The sequence below is a fragment of the Artemia sp. Qi Xiang Cuo genome, chromosome 12, assembly GCF_049724085.1.
Source record: "Artemia sp. Qi Xiang Cuo chromosome 12, ASM4972408v1, whole genome shotgun sequence".
Lineage (NCBI taxonomy): Eukaryota > Metazoa > Arthropoda > Branchiopoda > Anostraca > Artemiidae > Artemia > Artemia sp. Qi Xiang Cuo.
This window is the reverse complement of record NC_142805.1, coordinates 1,840,625-1,852,892: the sequence shown is the minus strand read 5'-3', so window position 1 is coordinate 1,852,892 and position 12,268 is coordinate 1,840,625. Positions and strand designations below refer to the sequence as shown.

The window sequence follows — 12,268 nt, the reverse complement described above, 5'->3', positions numbered from 1 at the left end:
TATTTACTATTCTTTTAGGTATTTTTCAATTTTATGTGTGTTTAAAAAACTTAACTATTACCCGTTACCATCTTACCTGTACAAAAACTGCACTGTGTATCCTTCCCTTCGTTTTCACAACATAAACTGCGTCTGCCGATTCTGTTGAATAAACGGTCAAAGTTGAGTTAATTACCACTAAGTATCGAGTTCCTTCATCAGACCAACGAACTAAATCGCCAACTACAAAAGATTAACTTTTATTTTCTCTATTATGTCTCTATATGTCTTGAAACTGAAAAGCTGAAGTTTGCAGAAAGTCCAAAGAAATCCTCATATAGGAGCTGGAAGTGTTGGAAATTATGGTGGTTGTGTGCAGGGATATACACGTGGCTCCCCCCTCCCCCAAAAAATTTATTTTCTAAATTTCTGGACATTTCTTATTCAAACCTAAAAAAAAATTTATTGCCTCTCCCTCGTCTTCCCAAAAATAATATTGCGTATGCGCCCGGTTCTGTCACTAGCTGATTACATCCCAATCCCATACATAGAAAGATTAATATGGAAATCTGGAGATATTGATGCAAGAGTTCAATAATCCATATTTGCAGAAAATAATCCAGGGTAATGTTTAATACTGCTTGCAGAAGGGGTGATTCTATTTTCTGTTTTTTATTTACTTTACTTAAAAGTAAATTTTATCTACCAAAACAATAAATATTTCTGCATTTTCAAAGAAGTCCAACACCAGAATGTTGATATCAATAGATATATCAAAAGAATCGGCTTTATTATGATGATTCCAAATATATAAGATTCATTAATTTTAGTGTTACCCATAAAAGGCTACGAACCTAAGAAAATTTGCCAGATTTTCAAAAAAGGGGGGAGGGAACACCCACTAAAATTCAAAGAATCGTAATGAAAATAACACCATTAGGTTCAGCGTATCAGCAAATCCTACTGTAGAGGTTTCAAGCTAATATCTGCAAAAATGTGGAATTATGTATTTTTGGCCAGAAGAATAATCACGGATGTGTGTTTATTTGTTGTTGTTTTTTTACTGCGTTAGATTGCGCAATTATCTTTTCGTGAAAAAAATCCAGCTGATTTAATTGTGAGGGATTGCTCACTTCATACCGCCACTTGCGTTAACACGCTGCGCCCTGAGCGTTGATTTCTCTAGATCAGGACCCACTTGATAATTCTAGTGCCGGAGCACATGGCTGGCATATTCTAAGGTAGGCCTTTGCAATTTTAGTAGGCGAACTTAAACAGAATTACGAACGATCAATTATAGACAACCCAATTAATATTGGCGAAGTTGGAAAGTGTGGAAGAAAAGTTGAAAATCTCTTAATCCCATCTCTCTCAAAGTTGATAATTTATTAAAAGATTTCCAAAGTCTGGCTACAAGTCTTTCTGGTCAAATTAGTGAGGTATGTTGTGCAGTAGACGTTAATGCAAAACGAATTGAGAGCACTAGCAGGGAACAAGCGTCTAGCATAGCAAGAATGGAAAGAACAGAAAAAGAGCAGAAAAGGTGCAATGTATTCCTATATAATTGTTCTCCGACTGTAAGAGGAAGATAACTAAAAGAAGATCTTATTCCGTGTTTTACTCGTGTGTTAGCCCCATTTAAGTTTAACCGAACACGATATTATTGACGATTTTCGTTTACCATCACAAAAAAGCGTCGGACCTATTGTGATCAGAATCCTATCTATAGATCTCAAATTCGCAATCCTGAAATAATTTCAGAATTTTCAATGATATAACTTACTGTAGCTCCCGATTATTCAGCTAGTGAACGGCTCGCCCGAGGGAATCTTATACCAGTTATGATAGAAGCGAAAGAAGGTGAGTCAAACGTTAAGTTGAGAGGTGTGAAACTTTTTCTTGCAAATCGTTTATTTGTGTATGATACGATAAACGACAAAGTGAAAGAAATAAAAAATATTGAGGAAGCTATAGTCCGTGAGTCAGGGAATTCGTAGGAGAGTAGAAGTGATATTGGCATAGTGGACAGAGAAGGAAATACATCAATATCATCCCATGAATCAGATTCTACTATCAAACCTAAATCCACGATGAAAAGAAGCAGTGAGATGGTGGTGAGCCCAAATGACCAGGATAGTTAACCTAGTGCAGCATATATTCGACAGAATAGTGGGGGATATAAAAGGAGAGTTGGTATCCGTGGGAGTTATGATGACAGGGTGCTGACAGTCGGCCGTCGTGCGTTGCAGTTTGGAGACTGGGACCCTGGTCTTAGACGGTATTCTGTTGATCGAAGTTTCTCTGGTGGACATTTTGAGGGTAATTTCAGTGCTAATAATAGTCAATAGCGGGAGCTGGCCCATGTGCAAAGTAGTATGTGCATTAAGTTGTTGCAGTGGAATATTCAAGGTCATAATGATGACAAAATAAATTATTTGTCTAGGTTATACGATTATGATGTTATAAGCTTAGTTTAGACATGGCAGGATGCATCAGTATTTAGAAACTGTTTTTTAAGTTTCCATTTTTCAAGAATGAGAAGTAAGAATAATCGAATTTATGCTGGTATTACACTGTTGACTAGGAAAAAAATATTTAGCACACGTGTTAGGTTAAAATCGCAATCATAGAATGTGGTTTGGTTGAAGATTGCTATAGGAATTTTTACGTTTATGATTTGTGCGGTGTATATCCCACCAGAATCAAGTAGTTATAGTTGGCAGGAGGATACGTGAGTAGGAATGACAGTGCCAGCGCGGGACGAGATGGCTACTGCCATCTACAATTGAATCTAACGCTGACAGGTTATAATTTATTCAAGGATTATCAATCGAGTCTAATGGGGTCAAGGTCGATTTATTTGTTGTTGTTCGTCTAGGTGTAATGACTCCGGAGCGAAGTTTGCACATGCGCACTAAGGGGAAGAGATGTATTGATCTAGAACAAGAGGGGGAAGTGGATTTCTGAGAACTTGATTTACATAAATGAAGGGGAGAGGATTTCCGAGAAATTGATTGCGTAATCGAAGGGGAAGTGGATTTCTGAGAACTTGATTGCGTAATCTACTAGGACAAGAGGGGAAGTGGATTTCTGAGAAATTGATTGCGTAATCGACTAGGACAAGTTTTTATTAGTGTGTGAACAGAATTCACTAAGTTTATAGTTAGCAATGTGATAACATGAGTGAACAAGTTGAGTTAGAAATATCCGTTTATTGCAGCTATTTTATTTGTAAATGACATTTTCATAATTTTGAACATTTCTCATGAACCTACTGCATGTTTAAACAACATAGATGTAGAGATAGATGGGAAGAATCTAGAGGATATGAGAATAAAAACTATACGTGATATGGAGAGAAATTTATATTGATTCCGAGTAAACTCACATTAAACAATGTTCGTTATGACAGAAAAGGAAGATCAAAAGAAGAGACCGAGAAAAAAGGGCTTTCTCTGTAGAGATATCTCAAAATATAGTGTAAAAGACAGCAGTAAAAACCCAAAGAAAAATGTGTATAATGCAAGATATAACACTGAATATTTTGATGAATATGTTCTAAGAGAAGAGAAAAAGTGGTCATTTAAGAGACAGCATAAGAGGTCATTCTATGGAATGGATTTTAAACAACGAAAACCGTGGTGGAAGCGTTCTCATATATCATTTAACGATAAATCTAATTATTGATATGCATAATGAGTTTTCTATTGTAATCATACAATAAATTTGTTTTTACTATTTTAATTATCTCATACTAGATATGCATAGAGTAAGGATACCAGCAGAGACTTCTGTACATGAATAGTTCAGTTTGATTAGATCACTCAATAGAGTACTATCAGTCCACAGCCAAGTTTTCTATCAAAGATAAAAAATAAATCATTCTTCTAATCATTTACTCATTTGAAAAATCAATATTTATAATGGTTTTTAAATATACAGTGTCTGGTTCAATTATCTCTACATCACTATCATAATCTTCTTCTAGTATCGCTATATTACACAGAGGGGGTGGTATACATTCAATCCCGTCTTCATCATTTATCGTTATATCAATCAAAGGGGGGGGGGGCATCTCCTGAAACAAATCATCACGTACTCTTATAGATGGTAAACTTGGAGCCAACCGCTCATCGTCTTCAATGCACATTCTACCCGAAGGTCCCCACCTCACTAAATCATCAGATGTATACGACAGACCTAATGACGTATAATGAACTTCCATTACATCATCATCAGTAGCATCAATGTTTTTACTACAAAGAAGAACCTCATCCTCAACTGTGAGCTCCCACCCGAGCCAAACATCCTAAAAAGATTGAGAACACTATGATCAAAAACTCTGTGACAATAAAGTCTTCATGAATATACTGAGGGATGTTCTATAAATGTAATAAACAGGATTACTTATTATTTTTCATTATATCTATAATTTTATATGTCTAAAATTCATCAATTAGCTGAATATGCTTTTTTTACATACGGGATGAGATTTAATGTCTGTGATAAAACCAGGAAAAAAAAACATTTTTGTAATATTTAATAAACTTTTTTGTAATATGTTGTAATATGGTATTGAGAAGTCAGCTTAGGGATACTAAAAAGATCCAACTAATTAAGGAGGTTTTCAGGGCTAAACTTTTAGGTGTGATGCATTATGGATATGAAGTTTGGGGGTATGTGAAGGGAGATAGGCTAGAGACAGTGCAATTAGGATATTCTAAGAGGTGGCTAGGGATAAGTAAGCAGTCAAATAGTTTTGTAGTTAGAGGTGATTTAGGTTTGTTTTCTTTAAGAAGTCGTAGGGTAATTAACATGGTTAGGCTTTGGGAAAAAAGTAAATAGTTATGCCTAGGGCGCGGGTGATGAAGGCGACTTATTTAGAAATGTTGAAGGGCAGCTCAGGTAGGAGGGTGGCCGTACCAAATTAAGAATGTATTAGATCAGTGTGGACTAAGGCATATGTGGGGGATGGTTTAGGCCTCGAGGACATGGGTGACCAAGCAAGTGCATTAGTTGAAAAGATTTTATAGGACCAAGAAATACAGGCATGGCAGGCCCAGTGTTAGCTTTCGAATTCACTGGATCTTTATTGTTGGTCGAAGGAGATTTGGGGTTAAGTTTTATTTTTAAGGTGGGTTTTAATTTAAAATGAAATAAAGTTATTAATTGAAATGAGGGCTGATAGTTTTCCCCAGGGCCAAAGAAGAAAATTTATCGGGAGGGAAAGGTCAAAGGTTAGTCCTTACTTTTATCCAATGTATGGATGTTTAGGTGAGAGTGTTTATCACTTGACTGGTGAGTATAAGCAGTTGAATGATTGGAGACTTGAAGCGTATGGTAGGGGGGATTATGAGTTATATGAGTAGGTGAGAGTGTGTACAGATGAAGGTTTAATTGGTATCAGAAGCTTGGCACAGTTGCTTCGTTTCGCGATGAATCATATTAGTAGATTTCTGTAGGATTATGTTAGGATTTGTGCAACTTCTTTGTAATCGTTCTTCGTTTATATTTTTGGCCATGGCCTATGGGCTTTTAACGCAAATAAATTCTATTCTATCGAACTAATGGTACTAGAACATCGGGAGAGGGCTCATTTAAACGAAAATTGAAAGCTCTAGTGCCTTTTCTGAGGAACCAAAAACATTGAAGGGCAACTAGCCCCCCTCCCACGTCCTGTTTTCCCAAAAAAACTTTGGGAAATTTTGTTAAAAATTTTGAGGTAGCCATTTTGTTCAACATAATTAAAAGGTCCAAAAACTTTACCTTTGGAGATAACATGACACCCACAGTCCACGGGGATAGGTTTTTAAGTTATAAAAGTAAATTTAAAAAAAAACAAGTTTTTTAACTAAAATGAAGGAGCAACATTAAAACTCAAAACGAACAGAAATTATTCCGTATATGAAGGGGTTGTCCTCGTCCTCAATGCCTTGCTCTTAACGCTTAAAGCTTTTATGTAATGAAGTAAGTTCAGGTCATGAAATCCCACAGGAGAGGAATTGTCAGTTTTGAAATTATATGGGAACCTCGAAGGATTCATTCAATGTGAAGTTGAATGAAGACCTCGAAGGAATGAGTTAGTTTTGAATTGAATCTCAGTGAAGGTAGTTGTTTGGTGACCAGGACTCGATCAGGGCGGTAAGCTGTATCGTTCCATATCAGTTTATTTTATTATCATTTTCATTACCATTGTCATTATCAATGAACATCCTAACAATAAATTAGTGGTTTTTCCGTTAACCTTGTTGAGCGAATAATGAGTATGGAGGGCTAGATAGGCGTTTGGCCGTCCCTGGTCTGTTGAGGCCAGGGGCCACTTTAATATGATAGCCTTCTGAATTAGAGTAAGAATTACGGGGTTGTGATGCAGCAATCTCGAACCGCATGCTCGAAATCATGGTTAGAGAAACAAACCCATTACATAGGTGTCACAAGTGGGATTGCCGCCTCTCACAGCCCCCTATATTTCTTTTCCCCCTCCGATATTTTTTTTCGGCCATTTCCTAAGATTTAATCATTTTTGCTATAGTCAAAGTAAAGTTAGATCCGTAAACTCAAGTTACCCGGTTTGATTTTTTTTTTTCGTAAAAGTAATAAAAACTTTCACCTTTTTTTAAGATTAATGAATACAGTGTATGTGGTAGTATGTGGTATACAGAGTTTGTGGTAGCATTTATTTTTTTTTGCAGCTTTTAGCCCTACATTTCCTAAGATTTTGTTTGTAATTTATGTATTTTTTCTCTTTATTTCTCGTGATTTTTCAATCACAATTTAATACCCCTCCGCCTTCAATGTAATAGTGAAAATATTCATTTAATTTTGTTGCCACGCATAAGCGCACTTAATCACGCCATTTAGGATCATTATTTATTCTTAAACTGTGTCTTTAGGTCATCAAAATTAGACATTTGATTTCATTCCCATGGGTACGCGCACTTAATCATTGCTGTCAGTTATTTATTTATTTTTTTATTCATTTATAAACATTCGAGATAGAGTCCGAATGAGGAAAGATTTAGATGAATTTTCAATGGAATAATAAAAAAAGGATGGAAAAAAATATAAATAAATTCTTCAGATTAAAAATTATTTATATGAGGAAATTTATTGAGGTAAGATTCTCTCCACTGAGGAATGTTTTCGATGAATTGTTTTTTTTTTTTTTTTTTGTTTAAGTTTAGAAGTTTTCAAAACCGCAAATTTTGTCAGATTTTGGTTTTTCGTTTTCTCTCTTTTGGTTTGTTGCCGTGGATGGTGCGGCTGTTCGCATATTTTATTAGGTGTTCGGTGTTGTGTTATGCAACCGGATTACCCCCTCCATCCTGTTCTCTTTTTGAGTTTTTTTTAGGGGGGCAACTAGTGTGGTGTGAAGCTGCTGGTTAACCCTATGTTATCGGCATAGCTTGAAGCAGCTAGTATTTCTATCAAGTGGAATATACCCCCCCCCCCCAACTAACTATTGTTGTGTGAAGCAGCTGGTTAGCACTATGTTATCGGTATTGTTTGAAGCAGCTGGTATCTGTGTCACGTGGATTATACCCCCCCCCCCCAACTAGTCAGTGTTGTGTAATACAGCTGGTAAGTGTTCCAGTAATCAGTGGTGTTTTATATAAGGCCACCCTGTTATTCCTTGGAAGTTAGGTGGAAGTCTTGGAGGTTGTTGACGGTTATAATTTTTTTGCATTGTTTATTGAGATCAGAAAAATCTTTGAAGTTGAATTTGTCCAAATTTTGTTGATTTGGCTTATCCGAGGTACATGCCTCCATTCTTTTCCTTTTTTTGGTATAGGCTTAGAAGTTGCGAAGGTTGAATGGCTTTGGTCAGCTTTTTTTTAAGGAATTTTTGATACCAGTCCAGAATTTTTTGTAGTTTAAATTATAATTCTGAAAAAAAAATCAAGTTCCATTATTTCTTGATTAAATGAAAGGAAATGCCAGTATATGCTACTTTCGCGAGTTGGTTCAGTCAATTCTGATGTTTTTTCTCTGTATTTAAATAATTTGGAACTGAAACGGGTACAACAGTTTAGATATCTTGGGATAATTATTGATGAAAATTTGTCGTTCCATGAACATGTTAAAACTCTGTCGGTAAAACTTTCTAGGAATGTTGGGATTATGTGCAGTCTCAGTCATGTTTTTCCGGTTAATATACTTAAATCAATTTACTTTTCTGTGGTCCACCCTTTTTTCTATATTGTGTTTCTGTGTGGGCTTCAACTTTTCCTTCACTTTATAAACCCCTTAAAATTTTACAAAATAAAGCGATAAGGATACTTTTTCTGAATAGGTCTTCTGTTACTCATCTTTTTGGATCAGCTGGAATTTTTTCTTTTCATCAACTTCATTTCATAGCAATATCCCAGATATGTCAAAATTACGTTTTTGGCCAGTTAGCATCACATTTCCATGGAATTTTCCCTCTTAACTCGCAGCGTCATTCATATCCGACATCACTCAAGTTCAATTTCTCACAAGAGTTTAGGCGAACTACTAGGGCAGGATTTAGTTTGAGGCATATTGGTCCAAAGGTGTGGAATTCTATTCCCCTGGATATTAGAGTGCGCTGATTACCAGCAGTTTCGCAGAATGGTGGGGAAGTTTATCCCTGAAGGTCGACTTTGGTTTTATTTACCTTATTTGTACTAGGGCAGTTGTCCAAGAGGCTTGTTGTTGTTTTTTTTTCATTTTAATTGCTAAGGGTGTTTAATAATTAGTTTTAATTTTTAATGCGCTCAATTATGCCACTTGGCATGTGTGCAGGTGTATTTTGTAGCGTTATGTATATTTCATAAATAAAATATCCATCTATCTATCTATTTATTTGATAAAATAAACTTTGTAATGTTACATATGTGCTCTTTAGACCAGTCTGCCAAGGTTGGATTTAATACTGAATTATTTGAAAAATTAGTCATTTTATCGAAGAAAATTAGCGATTTCGAAGAAAATAAGCAATTAGCGTGCAGACGGACTCTGTTAATGTTAATGAACCTGTGAAAAAAAAATTTGTAACCTAATATTATTGAATTATTTAATTTACAGATATATGTTTTTTTGGGAATAATATAATGTTGATTAGATTTAAAATAGTGTGATTTGTCTCTGGTGATTTAAGGTTTATAGTATTAGGATATTTATATTATATTTGAGTCTGCCCTTGGAAAGGGACATGGCCATAGGGTATGACCATCAGTTGTTTTTGAAGGTTGACATATATCGTGGTTTCCGGGTTTTAGGACTAGGGATAGGCCTTTTGTTGAATAAGTGAGGTTGATATAGTTCACCTTGATTGACTAATTAGTTGTGGTTTTGTTGCTATATTCCCTTCTTTGTGTGAGTTCTAGTTGAATATTATTAAATAATGTATTGACGTTGAGCTTGACATTGGAACCTTTTCGAAAGAAGAGGTTCGGTGTCCGATGAGACAACGTAGGCCTATGATTTACTGAAAAGGCATTTAAGCCAAACAAGGACTATCCTTACCAGGTCATGTCACAGGCTCAAAAACAGGGAAGTTTCAAGTTAGCTGGATGGATAAGTACGCTTGGCTAGTATTTTCTTCAGTGAAAAAAGGGTGTTTCTGCAAATATTGTTCTTTGTTTGCTTGTGATCAAGCCGGAAGGGGGTCTCACCAAAAATTAGCGCAGCTTGTCAAGGAGCCTCGCGTGAATTGGAAAACGTCCTAGAAGACTTTTCTAAACATCAATCGAACTTTTACTATAAAGACGCTGTTGTTTGGGGGGAAAGTTTTCTTGCAACAGTGAGAAGGCAAAAGTCCTCTATGGTGGAAGTATTGAATGATCGGAAAAGATACGAAACAGAAATTAACAGCAAAAGGCTTCGTCTCATCGCAGAAATAATACTGTTGTGTGAATGACAAGGACTTGCACCGCGTAAGGATGAGGATTCGAAGAAATTAACCTTTGTAAAGCCTGTAAAAAACGATGGAAATTTTAGGACCTTGCTACGCTATCGGATGAAAGACGATCCAATAATGAAATGAGGTATTTAAGAAAAGTGCGGGCAATGCCCAGTACTGCGGCCCCAGAATTCAGAACGAACTAGTTGATATTTGCGGACAGCTCATTACTGCAAAGATTGCTGATCAAGTGAAATCGGCTCGCTTTTTCACCATCCTGGCAGACGAGACAAGCGACATATCAAGGAAGGAACAGATTGCTCTAGGGCTTTGATTTTTGGACAGCAAAACTTTTCAGATCAGGGAAAGGTTTGTCGAGTTTGCTATTGTTGAAGACTTGCGAGGTGAAAGCCTCGATCAAATTATCATAAGTCGAATGGAGAAACTTGGTCTCGATATGAAACAATGCAGGGGAGAAGGGTATGATGGGGCTGCAAACATGAGTGGGCATATGTCAGGAGCCCAGGTTTTTATCTCGAACAAATATCCACTCGCCAAGTATGTTCACTGTGTCGCCCACTCCTTGAACTTGGTATTGACGGACTCGAGCAAGATTCCTGATATCAAGAACTGTATGATGGTTATTAGTAAAACAGTTAATTTCTTTCACTTCAGTGCCAAGCGTAGCGCTGTCTTAAAAACCTACACTGAAGTCAATCTGAAAGGAGTGTGCGAAACTCGATGGGTCGAAAGACACGATGCGATACAGATATCAAAGCAGTTAGTAGTTCCGATCTTTAAGGCCCTAGAAGACATAGAGACAAATGGGGACTCCGTGGCGTCGTCAAAAGCCAGAAGTCTGCTCAATAACATCTGAGCTGGGACTATATAGTGACCCTTATAGTGATGGATTTTTTTCTGGGGTACACACTGAATTTGTCTAAGCTGCTGCAATCAGAAAACATCGATATGGCTATGTGCATTCAGTGTGTCGAAAGTGCGACAGAAATGTTTCAAGATACACGAAATAGGGCCGAAGAGAAGTTCGGTCAGCTGTTTTCGGAAGTCACGTGCATATGCCAAGAACTGGAAGTCACTATTGCCATGCCACGAAAGAGAAATGTCGTCAACATCCCACATGATATCCCGGCAGAAAAGCACATAGAATTTTACTATCGAGTTTGCCTTTTCATCCCATTCGTGGACCAACACATGCAATTACTCGAATCTCGATTCACAAAACCCAAGGTTATCCGGAAAGGCCTCAGCGAAATTCTGCCATCTTTTGTCATAAAACAGTCTATTGGCGATGTTAAAGAACTGATCAAGTTATATGCCTCAGATCTAACAAGCTCGGAGTCTACTATGAAGGCTGAGTTTCAACTATGGCGGGCTAAGTGGCTGAAAGTAGCTCCCTGTCTTTTTCCAAAGACGACAGTGCAGAGCCTAGCTGAGGGTGAGCAAGGCATATTTCCCAATCTCCATATGTTACTCCGCATTTTCAGCGTCGTTCCTGCTTCTACAGCATGTGTTGAGAGGTCATTTCTTCAGTGAAAAGGCTAAAACACTATCTCCGCAGCCGAATGGATGAAGGCCGACTAAATGGCTTGGCACTTTTGAATGTCCATCGAGACATTTGTGTATCAGTGGATGAGATTCTGGAAAGCTTGCTCTTAGCTCTGCTCGTAGGTTGCAATTTGCAATATTGGGCGAGTCTCTATTTCTTGATATATGTGCTTTTAGTTTTTGTATATGTTACGTAATATAATATGCTTCTATCTTCTGTTTTGAAGGATTTGCCCCCCCCCCGAAATAAATTCCTGCGTACGTGCCTGGTGATAAGGTTTAAAAAGTAGACCCAACTTAGCCTAACTTAATTTAGCCTAACTTAACCTAAATTAACTAACTTAACCTAAATTAACTAACTTAACCTAACTTAGCCTAACTTAGCCTAACTTACCCCATTTTAAGCTAACTTAACTTAATCTAACCTAGCCTTAACTAACCTAAAAACCCACATGCTTTTAATACAGCATCTACAGGTAAAACTAAGCCAAAAGCTGCACGTACAACTGCAAGCACGCAGCTGCCATACGCACCATCCCCCCTACCAACCACACACAAACACCCACCCAATCTATTATCCTATTTTCACCGAAATACTTTGGCCTTTAACTATAAACAGAAACCGTAGACTGCCTTGGTCCATTAACATTTTCAGTAGGTTTATTGCATTCCTTCTTGATAAAAGCTTAGGGAATTAAGATTTAAAGTGAAAGGCCAAAGTATTTCAATGGTACCCCTGGGAAAATCTTAATTCCCGAAGCTTTTACCAAGAAGGTATGCAATAAACCTACTGAAAATGTTTCACAATTTTCAGTAATTGTCTAATTTGAGGATCATGGAATAGTATCATAACAGAAG

The 12,268-nt window shown here is 37.0% G+C and overlaps 1 protein-coding gene and 1 pseudogene across 2 annotated transcripts in view; one reads left to right on the top strand and one right to left on the bottom strand.

The window, feature by feature from the left end:
- LOC148945654 (p21-activated protein kinase-interacting protein 1-like) overlaps positions 1 to 12,268 on the bottom strand; it is a 49,591-nt gene that overhangs the window by 21,661 nt on the left and 15,662 nt on the right. For both annotated transcript variants that reach the window (XM_089097743.1, XM_089097742.1), the window contains one exon: positions 77 to 222. In XM_089097743.1, coding sequence (XP_088953869.1) covers positions 77 to 222 — 146 coding nt within the window. The remainder of the gene's footprint in view (positions 1 to 76; positions 223 to 12,268) is intronic.
- Positions 9,767 to 11,009, top strand: LOC148945655 (52 kDa repressor of the inhibitor of the protein kinase-like; annotated as a pseudogene).